The 16703-nt window shown below is 62.2% G+C and overlaps 1 protein-coding gene across 3 annotated transcripts in view; it reads left to right on the top strand.

Moving 5' to 3' along the window:
• LDB1 (LIM domain binding 1) overlaps window positions 1-16191 on the top strand; it is a 47630-nt gene extending 31439 nt beyond the window's left edge. For 2 of the 3 annotated variants that reach the window (XM_048857300.2, XM_048857303.2), the window contains exons 2-11: window positions 6667-6769; window positions 7557-7601; window positions 7999-8074; window positions 8373-8475; window positions 9074-9246; window positions 9731-9853; window positions 10212-10295; window positions 10908-11031; window positions 11416-11564; window positions 14681-16191. In XM_048857300.2, the coding sequence (XP_048713257.1) occupies window positions 6667-6769; window positions 7557-7601; window positions 7999-8074; window positions 8373-8475; window positions 9074-9246; window positions 9731-9853; window positions 10212-10295; window positions 10908-11031; window positions 11416-11564; window positions 14681-14911 (1211 nt within the window). In that variant the 3' untranslated portion in view covers window positions 14912-16191. Of the gene's footprint in view, window positions 1-6666; window positions 6770-7556; window positions 7602-7998; window positions 8075-8372; window positions 8476-9073; window positions 9247-9730; window positions 9854-10211; window positions 10296-10907; window positions 11032-11415; window positions 11565-14680 lie in introns of those variants that run through there. The other variant, XM_048857301.2, reaches the window with a different exon arrangement.
• The last annotated feature ends 512 nt before the right edge of the window (window positions 16192-16703 follow it).

Raw genomic sequence — 16703 nt, 5'->3', positions numbered from 1 at the left:
TCTGCTTTTCCTGACTTTTATGTGCCTCGCTGCGCAGTCATCGGGTTAAATACACTGTTGGGTTTGCAGAGGTACTTTGCTTCTTTATCATCTATAAAGAAGACCTGAAAGCTGGGGGCTTTTCCACCTTAGAAATCCCTGGAACGTCAGGTCCCCCTTCTCCCTGTAGGTCATTCAGACCCATGGAGAGGGGGCTCCCTCCAGGCCGGGCTACGTGAAGAGATTTGCACTGGGGTAACAAACGGACGTAAAACTGATGGCGTGAGCTCCACCAGTGCCAGCCCCGACTGAATCCTGCGTTTTGAACCAGATTGACCCTCACTTGTGTCAATGGAGTGTAAGTCAGGCCTGGTCTGACATTTAAACACTAGATCAACACAGACACATCGCTTAGGGGGTGCGAGCGCTGTTGTGAAGCTGTCCCAACCCCTGGTGCAGAGGCAATGAGGTCGACGGAAGAATTCTTCTGTAGAGCAGACATGGCCTCACTAATTTCCTCTGCTTCCAAGAAATAGCCACTCATCTCCTATTTATCCCTTTAAACTTTCCATCTCTTTAACAAGATCCATGCTCCAAGTCTTGGCCAACGGTAGCCACAAGAACCCTGTTAGACACTCCCCGCCGTTGAACAGTCTCGGAGTTCTCACTCCCTGTTCCACTCTGTGTCTCGCTGAGCCCTCTCCGAACCAGGGTCCCTTTGACCATTCAGCAGCACACGGAGCTATGGAGCTGCCAAAATAATGCTGCTGGGCTCTTACAAACTAGAAAAATGCCCTCACCAGCAGCCAGTGAGAAAACCTTCCAGGCAGCGGGCAGCTTTCCTCTTCAGGAAAGGGGTTTTTGCCTTTGTGGCAGTGAAGAAAGCCTTCCCTGGGTGATCTGACCCAGCGCTGTCCTCCTGAGTCTGCCACCAGCACATCTCCCCAGAGCATCAAGGCAAGATTAGCAAGACTCTGGCCGAGTTCCCTGCTGCTGTTCTGAGCCCCTGGGGGGCGGCAGCAGGGAAGCTGTCAAGAATTACACTGTGGCTGCTGGGGGACAGCTGGAGCGTTGTCGGGGAGCAGAACCCATAACCCTGAGGCCAGGAAGGTGGCGCGAGGGAGACCTCGTCTTCCCCCCTGTCAGGAGGCTCTGCATAGGGCAGATGAGAGAGCAGGGAGCCTGTGGACTTCATTAGACCCCCACCAGCTGGATACGGACGCCCCAGAACAGGTACGAGGATGGCACCTGTCAGTAGCAATCCCAGCACGTTCCTCCTTCCCTGGCAGCTGGGGGGGTTGGGCTTGATCACCAAGGCATTACCCTAGAACTCACTCTCCTCCCCCTTTGTCTGGTGTATTGGTCTCTGGCTAGCAGGTCTCAGGCCTGCCTGAGTGTGTTAGTGGACTGCACCGTTCAGGACTGGCTGGAAAGGCAGAGAGCCCCTTTGACGGCACTCCTGTCCCTGTTATTTCATTAGTTGTCCCCGTACTTATTTGGTTTCCAGGTCCTGTGGCCCACCCACTTCCTGGATCCCAATAGGACCTCCTCCCAGGGCTGGGCTGGAAACACCAGCCTGCTCGCAAGCCCAGGTGGGGTCCAGGTGGGCACCCTCCAGGCACATGGGGACTGGAGATCCCAGCATGCCGTGCTGCACCTTGAGACGAGCAGTTCTTATTTGCAGCAGGGTGGAGTGTTGCATGCTGGGACATGTAGTCTCCAGGAGCCACCTCAAGGACAGCTGCCTTCCTATCGGGGTGAAGCTTCAGCCCCTCGCTGTGAGCTCTCGGTGATTGGATTTGATGGAGCTGTGTCTCTGAGCTCCCCGGTATGCTCCTGCCTACTGCACCGTGATGGGACAGTGCTGGAAGCCCTGAGACTCAGAGCGTTTGGACGAAGCTGCGTGTCGGGGCACAGGGCAGGCTGCAGAATGGGAGGGGACGGACTTCTTAAACAACCCAACTCTTCCATCTCTAGCAGCGATGTTTGCTCCGGGAGCCCCGGCCCAGGCTCAGCAACACCAAGCGGAATCTGGGGCGCAGAGTTCCGATTCCACTTCCAGGAGCCATGATTACTCGGTGGGGGTGTGTCACGGAGTCCCCGGGCGATGCTCTGGAACTGCTCCCCATGAAGCCAGGCAGGGTCCTGGGGAAGCCAGAGGGTCCTGCACCCCAACTCCGCGGTCAGACGTGACTCTCAGCTAGCCAGTAAAACAGAGGTTTATTAGACGACAGGAACATGGTCTAAAACAGAGCTTGTAGGTGCAGAGAACAGGACCCCTCAGCTGGGTCCATTTTGGGGGGCAGTGAGCCAGACAACCCTGTCTGCACTTCACTCCATGTTCCCAGCCAGCCCCAAACTGAAACTCTCTCCCACCCCTCCTCCTCTGGGCTTTGTCCCTTTCCGGAATGACCCCTGGGGTGTCGCTCCCACGCACAGGATGCTCGGGGGCCATGACCGTGGCTTAGGGACAGAGCGTTAGCCCCATGTATTACTCGGCTGCGGGCATTCGCTCGAAGCTCAGTGCGTGACAATCCCTGAACATCCCTCTCCCCAGGGCCTGGAGAGGACCCACGAACAGCTCCTGCCTGGTGGGTTTCCCCGCTGAGCTAACACCTTTGGGGTGCTGCTGCTCAGACAGCGTCACTTCATTCACAGCACGGGATTGGGATTAATTACTGGTGTTACAGTAGCACCCAGAAGCCTCTCGTGTGCAGACCCTGGCTGCTCCCCAGACACGAAGGCCACTGTCGGAGCAGGTGCATAGAACTTACGGGATATTCGCGGCAGCTACCAAGCTACCACAGGCTACCCGGACCAGCCGGATACAGAGAAACCAAGCAGTGCCCCTCATGCCATCCTGGTCCGCACAGCCTTCAGAGCTCCCCTGGGGACGGCCAGCACGGGAGCCCGTGGGTCTGCTATTCTTTGCAAGTGCCACTGTAATACCCTGCACGTGCACGGAAGATAACGTGGTCCCTGCCTGGAAGAGTTTACGGTCTCCTGCCACGTCCTCCGATGGGCGTAAGGACCGACTGCAGGAGAAAGGGGCGTGTCACCGGATAGTGGGTCCCTGGGAGCAGACCAGGCTGAGCTCCTGCACTGAGCGCTTCTCCTCAGGCCACGGCTCCCTCAGGTGTGTCCAGCACGGCGGGGCCCTGATCCAGACACGATCCTTTCTGTGCTCCTGCAGACGCAGGCAGCAGCAGCCGGGAACTGCGCTGTTGTTGGAAGAAGAGGAAATGCCACGAGGTGGCCAAATGCTTTTGTTTTAGCATCCACCGCTCTGTAGTGAAACTGGGGACGGAACCGTCGCTGTGGGTCTCGGCGCCTAGGGGCTTCAGTGGACCGGGGCTTTCCGAAGAGGAGAGCCATCAGTAAGGATGACGGAGTGATTGGGGCGTGGGGGTCTCTCTCTCCTGCACACACAGAGCTGGGGGTTTAGGAGGCGATGAAGATGCAGGAGTGGAGCAGGCTGGAGACCCGGGCGCTGGCGTGTGGCTCTGTGCGTTGCTTGGCCTCCAGTAACCAGTGTTAAGGGGGTGCTTGGCCAACGGGGTGGGATGGACGCTTGTGGCTGCAGCTGTGTATGATTGGAGCGTGGATAGTTGACTGGGAAATACAGTGGGGAAAATCTTGCCATGAAGATGTTAGTGGTGATATCGTCCAGCAGTGAGAAGTCACTGGAATTTTTTGGGTACAGAGACCTTGGCGGCTTGGCACCGTAGCAAATAAACCCGTCAAATTTCCAAAACCCCTGTTTTGGTCCATGAATTTTGGGCTCCGTGCTCCTTTGCTGACCAGCCGCAACCTCAGCGCAGCCCTGGGACAAGGAGACGTCTCGGTTTGGAGCAGCTCCGTCTTTGTGTCGCCCTCTGGTGCCGTTCTCCTTCGGCGTTTGTGGTCAGAGGCGACTGCGGTGCTTGTCAGCGGCTGATCTCACACGGGGGGAGCATGATGGGCCCTGGTCGCTCCAGCAGCTCTGACACCCCCCTGCTGCTCCCCGAGGCTTTCACAACCCCGCTGTTTGTTATTGGGGCAATGAGGAGGGTTCTTGGGAGCAGCCCCGATAGAGGTCGTGGCCCTGGTGGTTCCAGGGGCAGGATGATCCTGTGCGGATGGAGGTCGCCCGTCCGTGGGCTGAGCCCATCCCGGTCTGCCTGGCTGCTCCCAGCTCCCATCTGTGCCGCTGGCCCTGTGCCCAGGGGAGGGGGGCTGAGTCACCGGCTTGCGGCATGCAGGGGGAGCCAAGGATGGGAGTGATGGGGGGGGTTGGGGAGAATTCCCTCCCCACATCACGCGCCTCCTTGGCTCCAGCTGCTCCGGGGGGAGCCGGCGTGCCAAGCCTGGCGCTGGGCTGGGGGATCGGGTCCCACTGGGGCTGCGGGAATGGCACCGGGCAGAGACTGCTCTGGCATTGACCCCGCGATCCAGGCAAGGCGGCCCAGTGGGGCTGGAATCTCAGACTCCCCACGCTGGCCGGGGCTGGATCCCGCTGGGGCTCGGCCCTGACGGGATGAATTACCTGGGTCTGTCGGACCCGCCGCCCCGGCAGCTGGGCCCTACGCCCCCTGGGGGGCCTCCCCCCTTGGCCTGGGGGAGAGCGTCCCCTCCTGCTGGGCACCTTTCCTGTCCGCTCTGGTGGGGGCAGCTAGGAGAAGCCAGTACCTGCGAACGGGGCCCTGCCTGCGCCTCCCAGCCCAGTGCCAGCTCGGTGCCCCCCAGCCTCGCCACAGCAGGGCTGGGGTCAAGAGAAGGTGCTGGGGGCTGAGGCCCAATTGGTGACCTGCTGCCAAGGGCCCTGCTCTCGGAGACAGGGTCTCCCTCGGGGATGGTGTCTTGGATCTGCCTGTCTGGAGTGGCTCCTCTCCGAGCAGGGTCAGGCTGGGCCCTAGCTCCGGCTGGCAGGGGTGCAGTGCTGGTGGGGGCAGGGCTGGGTGTATTCTGGGGGGAGGTAGGTATGGGGCTGCCAGCTCTGTGCCGTTTTGATGCCTGCCTGGCCGGCCCCAGGACCAAGCCTTGGGGGTGCTGCGCGAGGCCAGGTTGGCCCTGGCTGAGTGGGCACGAGGCCGGGTTGTTGGTGGAGCTGGCCTGTGGGGTTGCTGACCCGGCCGGGTGGCAGAGGGTGCTGGTATCAGAGCGGGAATGGCCAGAGGGCCCAGCCCAACCCCCCAGCGCCCGTGGCTGGAGGGGGCAGAGGGATCTCTGTGAACATGAGCCCCTGGGGTCGAATTGGGCCCTGAGAGCTCTCGGGGGGTGTTGGCTGGGCCAGTCCATGTGGGCAAAGCTGTGGCAGCCCCTCACCCAGGTATCGGGTACCAAGGGAAACTGAGCAAAGAGCAAGGCACAGGATTTTCATCAGTCGGGGCCATGGGGTGGTTAAGCGGTTACTGACCCGGTGTCTGGAACCCGCGAGCTCCTGAACCAGACCAACAAACCCTGTATGGACCCCCCAGCCCCCTTGTCCGTCCCAGAACTGCCCTGCCCACCAGAGGAGCCAGCGTGGCCCAGGACAGGCAAAGACCCCTCTGAGATAGCGGCAACCCACTGATGCCTACGAATGCCCTGAGCCTCTCTGGGGCGGTGCCAGGTGTTTATAATGGAGCTGGGAGTCTCGGGGCTGGTTTTCCAGGGCTTGTCAGTGCACCCAGCCAGGCCGCAGACCCGCCGGCTCTGGGGCAGGATCCGCCGCGCCTCCCCTCCCAGCTGGTCTGTCTCCCGCCTGCTGCCAGAGGGGGACCGGAGGGGCAGGCGTGCCCCACGCTGCCCTGCATTGCTGACATTCCTGTCGGAGCAGCCAGGGGACGGGGTGGGATCCTGGCCCTTGTGCCCCCCCCCCCCCCCCCCGGCCCGTCGGCATTGAATGCACCTCCGGGTGGGGGTGGGGGGCGCTGGTTCTTTGGGACCGGCCAGAGCCTGAGCTTGAGCTGGGCTCCCGGTGACCGTGGTGCGGTGTGGGGAGCCGGGCCTGGCCTGGCCTCTGCGGTTGCTGTGATGCAGGGTCTTTGAGGGGACTGGACAGGGAACTAAAATCCCAACCACTGCCCCCTGCTATTCCCCCCCCCAGTTCTGCCAGCGCCCCTCAGTCCCGTCCCGCAGCCCCCTGCTATTCCCCTCCCCCAGCTCTGCCGGCGCCCCTCAGTCCCGTCCCGCAGCCCCCTGCTATCCCCCCCAGCTCTGCCAGCGCCCCTCAGTCCCGACCCGCAGCCCCCTGCTATCCCCCGTCCCCCAGCTCTGCCGGCGCCCCTCAGTCCCGTCCCACAGCCCCCTGCTATTCTCTCCCCCCAGCTCTGCCGGCACCCCTCAGTCCCGTCCCACAGCCCCCTGCTATTCCTCCCCCCCCAGCTATGCCGGCACCCCTCAGTCCCGACCCGCAGCCCCCTGCTATCCCCCCCCCCCAAACACAGCTGGGTCTGTGAGCTCCCAGGCTCCGAGGCCAGCTGAGGAGACCCCGGGGCCATGGGACAGTGTCCTTGGCCCCCGGCGCAGAGTGGGCTCCTTCAGGTCCCTCGGCCCCTCCCAGCCGCACCGCCTGCAGCGGGGGTGGGGGGGCTGTGCCTAGCCTGATGGGCCCGATCCTGCCGGGGCCCAGCTGCAATGCGTGCTGCTCGCTCCGTCACGGGCCGAGCGCTGCGGGCTGCGCATCCCACTGACCTGCTCCCCCCACACCTCTGTCTCTCCCGCCAGGCTGTTCCTCTAAGTCATTCAAGCTGTACTCGCCAAAGGAGCCCCCAAACGGCAACGCCTTCCCCCCTTTCCACCCGGGCACCATGCTGGATCGAGATGTGGGGTGAGTGGCGGCTGCACGGGGCACGGAGTGGCGGGGGCCGGTCCCCCTGCATGCGGGGGCCGCCCCGAAGCGGCAGGGCGGGTGTGGTGTGGCCGGGGCTGGGAAGGTTAGAGACATGCGGGCTGAGGTGCCAGGCGGCAGGCAGGGGCGTTAATAGCCCCGAGAAAGGTGGAAGAACGGCATGGAAGACCCAGTGATCCTGGGGGTGTCCTTGACTCCTCTGGGCTCTGGGGGGAGCTGAGGGGGCTCAGCCTCAGGGTGGCGCCGGGGTGGGTTACTCCCCACAGTGCAATGGGGTAGCCACAGGCACCCATGCACCAGCCCCCTCCTGCCTGGCTCCCAGATCCTGGTGTAAAGCAACCGTGGGCCAGGGCAGGTCCAACCCCCCCTTGCCCCCAAACGGGGTCACACACTGTGTTTGGGGTTCATCCTCGGGGTCCATTTGTTTCCCCCCCGACCGGGCACGGGTATTCCTCGCTGTGCTCTGACCAGACGGCTCCCGTGGCACCTGATCACTAGAGGGAACCTCCTGTGGGCCCCTTGGGCAGAACGTGCCTCCCGCCTGCTCTCTGCTCCAGGCTGGGCTCAGGGGGGCTGGGCTCCCCAGGCCGTGTGTGGGGAGAATCTGCCCCAGTTCTGGGGGCAGAGAGACCTGCCAGCCTGGGATGGGGGCAGAGAGCGCCGGGCAGCCTGTCACTCGGGGGGCAGGGAGGGGGTGACAACACAGGCTAGGTCTGAGGCTCCATGGGGATGTGCCCTAACCGCCCGTTGGCGCCTCTCTCCGCAGACCTACCCCCATGTACCCACCGACGTACCTGGAGCCCGGGATAGGGTAAGAGCTTGCGCTCTGGCGGGGGGCGGGGGTCACTGCTCGCGCTCTGGGGGGGCTCACGCCTGGGTGTGGGAGGCAGCAGGAGCCCTGGTGGTGCCGCCCAACCGGGTGCCAAGAGGGGGAGAGGCTGCTTTGGAGCCCCACGCCAACCCCTGGGCTAAACGAGCCATGGGGCACCACTCCCCTGCTCGGGGTGAGCAGCCTAGGGTCCTGGGTCCACAGCTCACGCCACCCTGGGGCAGGTCCTGCCCTCCCTGCATGGGAGCACTCAGCGCGGGGGCAGGCGGGGGCGGGCTGGGGGGGGAGCGCGGGGGCAGGCGGGGGCTGAGGTGGGGCGCGCGGGCGGGCTGGGCATGGCCGGGCCCCACTGAGAGGCCCCACTGTGCTTGCTTGGCAGGAGGCACACGCCGTACGGGAACCAGACCGACTACAGGATATTCGAGCTGAACAAGCGGCTGCAGAACTGGACAGAGGTGTGCGGGCGGGGCGGGGGCGGGGGAGTGGGGGACCTTGGGGGCGGGCGGGGGGGTGAGCACCCATGGGTGCTCGTGGGTAGCCCCAGGGTGGAGCATCGCATGCTGGGCCCAATGGCCACACAGCCTGTGTCCACACTGGCAGAGCCCCTGGACCCCTCAGACCGTGCGGGTCTCCAGGGGCCCGAGGGCGTTACCGCTCCCTGTCTCAGCCCAGCCAGGATGGAGGGTCCCAGGTCCCCCGGCGGGGTGGGTTCTCTCCCCTCGCCGTGACGCCGCGCCCATCTCCCGCCCCCAGGAATGTGACAATCTCTGGTGGGACGCCTTCACCACGGAGTTCTTTGAGGACGATGCCATGCTAACGATCACCTTCTGCCTGGAGGATGGACCAAAGAGATACAGTGAGTGGCCGGGGGCCCGGCTCTAGGCATGGCCGGGGGCCCGCCCCGATGAAGCTGGGAAAGGGCTGATAGCCAGTCAGTGCGATGCCACGTGCTGTGCGGGCCGGACAGGGGGCCCCAGCTGCCGCGCTGGGTCTGTGCCGTGGTTCCGGGCTTGGCCCACAGTTACTCCAGGGCAGAGCTGAGCTGCATGTCAGATCCCGATACCACGGTGATGGGCACCTTCGCAGTCCTGTGGACAGGGGGCGAGGACCCTGCCTGTATGGCCTCAGGGACAGGGAAACAAAGGCAAAGCGGAGCCAGTGGCGGGGAACCCAGGGTGGCTTCCTGCCAGCAGGCGCTCGGCCTCGCACAGCGGCCCTGGGGACGTCTCGTCCTGCAGGCTGCCCGCCCTGCACCTCTCACCTCTGCCCCATGGCTGCCGTGTGAGCTGGGTTCCTCTGTGCCTGGCTCCCGGCCCATCGCACTGGAGGATGGGGTGGCAGGGCGGTAGCTGGGGGTGCCTGGCCTGAACCACAGCCCTGCAGCGAGCTGAGCCGGGGCTCCAGGGAAGCCAGGCGTTGACTCTCTTTCTCCCTCTCTCCCCTCCCTGCTGCAGCCATCGGCCGGACTCTGATTCCCCGTTACTTCCGCAGCATCTTTGAGGGGGGTGCCACGGAGCTGTACTATGTACTCAAGCATCCCAAAGAGTCCTTCCACAACAACTTCGTCTCTCTGGACTGCGACCAGTGCACCATGGTGACCCAGCACGGCAAGCCCATGTTCACGCAGGTAGGGGCGGGCGCCGGGCCTGGCTCCCTCGGGACTCTGCAGGGCTGGAGAGCTCTGGGCTCTGCCGCGGTGCTGGCCCTCGGGAGACGATTAGCCGCCGGGTACTGCCCAGTGCAAGAGGGTATCTGGGGTTCCTGGCCAGCCTGGGCACCCCCTGCATGGCTGTGCCTGCCCCTGCAGCCCGAGATGCTGGCAGGTCAGAGCGTGTTCGGGCGAAGGGGAGATGGGCGCTGGTGCAAGGGGGCCAGCAGCTGCCAGCTGCGTAGGCTCAGGGCACTGGAGTCTGTCTGGGCCACACGGCTGGCAGCGCGGGAAGCCTGTCTCCTGGCACCGTGGACGAAGAGGCAGGCGGGTGAGGCCGAAGGCGCGGCCATGCATTGCACGCTGGGTGGGAGGCCAGGTGCAGTTTATCCTGCGGGGAGGGGTGGAGGAGGCTCGGCTGGGTCTCGGGGTGTTTGGGGTTGACGTCTCGTCCCCGCCCCAGGTGTGTGTGGAGGGGCGGCTCTACCTGGAGTTCATGTTCGACGACATGATGCGGATAAAGACGTGGCACTTCAGCATCCGGCAGCATCGAGAGCTCATTCCCCGCAGCATCCTCGCCATGCACGTGAGTCCCTGGCTCGGCGCCGATGGCCCCGCGGCTGAGCCCCAAGGCCCCAGCAGGGCTGCAGCCTGGCCCGGGGCAGGAGTCCCTCGGGTCAGGACGTGCGTATCTCTCCTACTTGTTCAAACTCTCACATCCACCCCCGGGGCCGGAGCTGTGTGTGCTGCGACGCTGCTTGCTCAGCTGTCTCTTCACCATGCGGCTGTCCGGGGGGCTGCAGACCTACAGGGGATGAGCCTCGACTCCCCTGGGCACACAGGCGGGGCAGGCCAGAAATCCGGCGGGGTGGGGGCTGGAGCTGTCCAGGTGCCGTTCCCAGCCCGAGCGCGGCTGAGGTGTCCCTGTCCCCCTGCGCTCCTAGGCACAGGACCCCCAGATGCTGGACCAGTTATCCAAGAACATCACCCGCTGCGGGCTCTCCAACTCCACCCTCAACTACCTCCGGGTACGTGTGTGCGGATCGCGGCGGGGGGCGCGGCTCTGTCCCCGGGGGCCCCAGACTCTTCCTGCCCGAGGGCTCTGGGGTTATCGCGCTGGGGGGCGGCTCTAGGACTCCAGCCTGGGGAGCCCAGCCCTAGAGATGTAGCTGGAGCTCCTGGCACCGTGGTGGGCAGAGACCTGAGGGCAGGGAGAGGGGGACCTGAAGGGGTGGGGGAGTATTCAGGCAAATATGGCAATGCATATTCATGAGCTGTGCACGTTGTAGGACATTGTCATGCCCACCAGGACCCCGCAGTGTTTGGTGGCCTGTTATTGCCCCGGGGAGTCCCACCCTCCTGGGGGACGGTCCAGAGCCCAGCCTGCTACCGTGACACAGCTCCTCTGGAGCCTGGCGTCCACAGGGACTGGGGCAGCCCAGGGGACCTAGGCAGGCAGCCCAGCCCCTGTGGTGGGGGCTGGTGGAGAGGATACGTGGGGCTGGTGCAGGTGGGCCTGGGAGAGGCTGGGCCCGTGGGGCGGGGCGCTGGGTGTCCTGATGGCTGCGTGCGGCTGTGCCCGGGGTCCCGGGGGGGCGCTGGCTCGGACGCGGCGGTGGCTGAATCTCTCCTCCCCACAGCTCTGCGTGATCCTGGAGCCGATGCAGGAGCTGATGTCCCGGCACAAGACCTACAGCCTCAGTCCCCGCGACTGCCTCAAGACCTGCCTGTTCCAGAAGTGGCAGCGGATGGTGGCGCCGCCAGGTGAGACCCCGGGGCCCGTAGCACCTGGCGGTGGGGGGCTGGTGGGGAGACCTGCCCTGGGAGGGGACGGGGGGCTGGTTGTGTCTCTGACCACCCAGGACGGGGCTCTCGGCCGCCCGCCCCCGGCTGTGAGTGCGTGGTCTGAGGGTGCGTGGCAGGGAGCAGCGTGGGCTGCAGGGGACTGGGTGTCAGGACTCCTGGGTTCCATTCCCAGCGTGACCGTGGGCACGTCCCTTCCCCTCGGCCTCCCTGCCTGGGCAGTGGGGCTGAAAACCGGGCAAGTGCGGTGGAGAGAAGGGGAGCGGGGGCTGGGCAGGGTCCCTCGGGGTGAGGATGGGGAGCCAGTTCCAGCCCAGCCTGGTTAACAGCCGCCCCCACCCCCAGCCGAGCCGGCACGGCAGCAGCCCAGCAAGCGCCGGAAAAGGAAGATGTCGGGGGGCAGCACCATGAGCTCCAGCGGCGGCAACGCGAACAACAGCAGCAGCAAGAAGAAGAGTCCGGCCAGCACCTTCGCCCTGTCCAGTCAGGTACCTGTAAGCATCCCGTTTCCATTTCTCTTCCCCATCCTGCCGAGCCGCCCCCGGAGCCCTCGCCCAGGCCGGGCCCATAGAGCCCTGTCTCCAGGGGGCTGAATGTGCAGGAACTCTCCATGTCCCGGCCCCCGACGGCCAGTTCCCCTGCATCAGGCCTGAGCTGGGGGGACGCACTGGGGCAGAGCCGGCAGGCCACTGCCCGGGGCCACGTGGGATCCCAGGCTGGGCCCGGGCCAGTCCTGCCGGAGCGCAACAACTCCAGTTTGCATAGAATCATAGAATATCAGGGTTGGAAGGGACCTCAGGAGGTCATCTAGTCCAACCCCCTGCTCAAAGCAGGACCAATCCCCAACTAAATCATCCCAGCCAGGGCTTTGTCAAGCCTGACCTTAAAAACCTCAAAGGAAGGAGATTCTACCACCTCCCTAGGTAACGCATTCCAGTGCTTCACCACCCTCTTAGTGAAAAAGTTTTTCCTAATGTCCAACCTAAACCTCCCCCACTGCAACTTGAGACCATTACTCCTTGTCCTGTCATCAGCTACCACTGAGAATAGTCTAGATCCATCCTCTTTGGATCCACCTCTCAGGTAGTTGAAAGCAGCTATCAAATCCCCCCTCATTCTTCTCTTCCACAGACTAAACAATCCCAGTTCTCTCAGCCTCTCCTCATAAGTCATGTGTTCCAGTCCCCTAATCATTTTTATTGCCCTTCGCTGGACTCTCTCCAATTTCTCCACATCCTTCTTGTAGTGTGAGGCCCAAAACTGGACACAATACTACAGATGAGGCCTCACCAGTGTTGAATAGAGGGGAACGATCACGTCCCTCGATCTGCTGGCAATGCCCCTACTTATACAGCCCAAAATGCCACTGGCCTTCTTGGCAACAAGGGCACACTGTTGGCTCATATCCAGCTTCTCGTCCACTGTCACCCCTAGGTCCTTCTCTGCAGAACTGCTGCCGAGCCATTCGGTCCCTAGTCTGTAGCGGTGCATGGGATTCTTCCGTCCTAAGTGCAGGACTCTGCACTTGTCCTTGTTGAACCTCATCAGATTTCTTTTGGCCCAATCCTCTAATTTGTCTAGGTCCCTCTGTATCCTATCCCTGCCCTCCAGCGTATCTACCTCTCCTCCCAGTTTAGTGTCATCCGCAAACTTGCGGAGGGTGCAATCCCCACCATCCTCCAGATCTTTAATGAAGATATTGAACAAAACCGGCCCCAGGACCGACCCTCGGGGCACTCCGCTAGATACCGGCTGCCAACTAGACATGGAGCCATTGATCACTACCTGTTGAGCCCGACAATCTAGCCAGCTTTCTACCCACCTTGTAGTGCATCCATCCAGCCCATACTTCTTTAACATGCTGGCAAGAATACTGTGGGAGACCGTGTCAAAAGCTTTGCTAAAGTTGAGGAACAACATGGCCACTGCTTTCCCTTCATCCACAGAACCAGTTATATCATCATAGAAGGCAATTAGATTAGTCAGGCATGACTTTCCCTTGGTGAATCCATGCTGACTGTTCCTGATCACTTTCCTCTCATCTAAGTGCTTCAGAATTGATTCCTTGAGGACCTGCTCCATGATTTTTCCGGGGACTGAGGTGAGGCTGACTGGCCTGTAGTTCCCAGGATCCTCCTTCTTCCCTTTTTTAAAGATGGGTACTACATTAGCCTTTTTCCAATCTTCCCGGGACTTCCCCCGATCGCCATGAGTTTTCAAAGATAATGGCCAATGGCTCTGCAATCACATCCACCAATTCCTTTAGCACTCTCGGATGCAACGCATCCAGCCCCATGGACTTGTGCACGTCCAGCTTTTCTAAATAGTCCCGAACCACTGCTTCCTTCACAGAGGGCTGGCCACCTGCTCCCCATGCTGTGCTGCCCAGTCCAGCCGTCTAGGAGCTGACCTTGTTCGTGAAGACAGAGGCAAAAAAAACATTGAGTACGTTAGCTTTTTCCACATCCTCTGTCACTAGGTTGCCTCCCACACTTTTCTTGGCTTTCTTCTTATTGCTAACATACCTGAAGAAACCCTTCTTGTTACTCTTAACATCCCTCGCTAGCTGCAACTCCAGGTGTGATTTAGCCTTCCTGATTCCATTCCTACATGCCCGAGCAATATTTATATACTCATCCCTGGTCATTTGTCCAATCTTCCACTTCTTGTAAGCCTCTTTTTTGTGTTTAAGATCAGCAAGGATTTCACTGTTAAGCCAAGCTGGTCGCCTGCCATATTTACTATTCCTTCTACACATCGGGATGGTTTGTCCCTGTAACCTCAATAAGGATTCTTTAAAATACCGCCAGCTCTCCTGGACTCCTTTCCCCCTCATGTTATTCTCCCAGGGGATCTTGCCCATCAGTTCCCTGAGGGAGTCAAAGTCTGCTTTTCTGAAGTCCAGGGTCCGTATTCTGCTGCTTTCCTTTCTTCCTTGTGTCAGGATCCTGAACTCGACCATCTCATGGTCACTGCTCCCAGGTTCCCATCCACTTTTGCTTCCCCCACTAATTCTACCCGGTTTGTGAGCAGCAGGTCAAGAAGAGCTCTGCCCCTCGTTGGTTCCTCCAGCACTTGCACCAGGAAATTGTCCCCTACGCTTTCCAAAAACTTCCTGGACTGTCTGTGCACTGCTGTATTGCTCTCCCAGCAGATATCAGGATGATTGAAGTCGCCCATGAGAACCAGGGCGTGCGATCTAGTAGCTTCTGCGACTTGCCGGAAGAAAGCCTCGTCCACCTCATCCCCCTGGTCCGGTGGTCTCTAGCAGACTCCCACCACGACATCACCCTTGTTGCTCAGGCTTCTAAACTTAATCCAGAGACTCTCAGGTTTTTCTGCATGTGGATCCCAGCCCCACCTCTGGGGCCCGCAGCTGAGCAGTGACCCGGGTTGGGGGAGGTTGTGTACGGCCCAGCAGGTAACGTGCCGGGATCCTGCCGGAAATAGGTTGGCAGCGTGGGGCCGTGGGAGAGGGGCCGTGGGGGCCCAGGGAAGCGGTGGCTGGAAAGGAGGTGGCACTCGGGGCTAGAGCCCCGTCCCATTGAGAGGAGGGGGGGCCGGGGCTGCCTCTGCCTTGATTATGTTTCGGGACCGTCTCCCCTTTCAGGATGTGATGGTGGTGGGCGAGCCCACGCTGATGGGGGGCGAGTTCGGCGACGAGGACGAGCGGCTCATCACCCGGCTGGAAAACACGCAGTTCGACGCCGCCAACGGGATCGACGACGAGGACAGCTTCAACAACTCGCCCGCCCTGGGCGCCAACAGCCCCTGGAACAGCAAGCCGCCCTCCAGCCAGGAGAGCAAGTCGGAGAACCCCACGTCGCAGGCCTCCCAGTAACGGCCCGCCCGGCCCACGCCGGCCAGGCCCATCCACCCGGACGTTTGCAAAGGAAAGGGACTGGGGAGCGGATCGGCGCTGCCTGCTACCAGGGCGTGGAGACCCCAGCCCTGCCAGCCGCCCTGCCCCCGCTCTCTGCACTCCTGCTTTCCCATGGGGCCCCCTCTCTACTCCACCCCCCGGGAGAGCCTGAATTCCCTCTCCCATGTTCCCAGTCCTGCCCTTGCCAAGTGGGAGAGCCCGGCCCTGGTGGGAGGGGGGTCTGCTTCTGTGGCTCCCGCCCATTACTACCTGACACCCTCCTTTGATGGGGAAACCAGCAGCCGGCAAGCGCCCAAGGACCATGGGTTGGGGCTCCCCAAGCTGCGGTACACTGAGGCCAGGCGTCTGCACGGCCCTGCCGCGATGGGGAGCGAAGTGAGTGCGTCACTCCACCCCACAACCACGAAGCGGCTGCTTCTCCCATCCCCTCCGAGCTGGCCCCTTGCAACTGCAAGCATGCCGTAGGCGGTGTGGGTTGATGGGGCTTTGGGGCAGGTAGCCATTCGGGAGGCTCGTCCCTGTCTGGCGGCTGGGGAAGCGGCAGCCAGGCACGGCCGCGTTTCCCTGCTCGCCTGGCTGGGAGAGGTTTTGCCCTCGGGAGCGAGAGTGCGGCGGGCCGAGGTGGAGCGTTATGTATATAGAAACCCGCGACGGAGAGAATCCCCTGAAACCTGGGGCTGGAATGGGAGGAGGGGCCCAAGGCTCAGAGGCCGCAGTGGGAAAGCGCCCCAAGTCCACGCCTGGCTTCTGTGCCGTGCCTCTCGCTCTGCGCGCGTCGGCCTGGGCCCCGGTGCAGCCCCGGGCTCCAGCCCCCACCTGTTTTTTTTTAAAATAATATTAAAATTGTAAGTTTAAAAAAAATGGAAACCCCCCCCTTCCCCTGGTCCCCCCTCCTTCTACCCCCCAAACCTGTCCTGATTTTTGTACAGGCTTCTAGATCTCTTGGGAGTCTTGTTTTATATACAGTTCAGAGAGCTTCAAACCAAGGAGAGACTTTGCAGACTTCCTTTCTAATCCCTCCAGGGGTGGGGGGAAGCCCCCCCACCCCTCCCTCAATGTAAATCTTGTGTGCTGTTGTCCCCACTCCCCCCTCCTCGGGTTTGTGTACCTCGTGCTTGTACATTTCCGCGCTGTAGACGGTGTATGATCCTGTTCTTTCAATGTGTTCTCACTAGAGCAGCTGCCTCCTTTGATGTTAGGGGAAACCAGAAGAATAATAATGATTTTTAAAAGGAAAATCCTTCCCCGGCTTCTTCCGAGCAGGCAGGCGGGTGGAAGGGGGCGCCGTCACCAGTTCACACCTGGGGTGTCTGCGGGGGGTGGGACAGGCGGTACCATGTGGTTGGCCAGCACCCTGCTGAGGGAGGGGTGATGGCTGCCCACGACCCCGCGGTGGGGCAGGTGAATTGCTGGGTGCCCAGCCGGGATGGGGCCAGGGCAGAGCAGCTCCAACAGGGCTGGTTGAACCTGGTGTGGGCAGCGGGGGGGGCCTGTAGGAAATGGGCAGGAATGTGGGGCTGGGTGTTCTCTGCTCCCACCCCTCACTGCACAGAGCGTGGTAGAGCAGGTGCCCTGTGGGCAGGGCGGGGGAGCGCGGGGGCAGCAGGTCTCTAACAGCCCAAGGTGCCCCCGTGCCAGCCAGTGGCTGCAGGCTGGGGTCAGGCCCCTGCTCCCGGCTGGGACGGAGACGGTGAATTTCCCTGCTGAACCTGCAGTGTTTGGTTCCCAGTGACCACCAGGGGGCGCCTCT

The sequence above is a fragment of the Caretta caretta genome, chromosome 7 (assembly GCF_965140235.1).
Source record: "Caretta caretta isolate rCarCar2 chromosome 7, rCarCar1.hap1, whole genome shotgun sequence".
NCBI lineage: Eukaryota > Metazoa > Chordata > Testudines > Cheloniidae > Caretta > Caretta caretta.
This window is presented reverse-complemented; position numbering and strand designations above follow the sequence as displayed.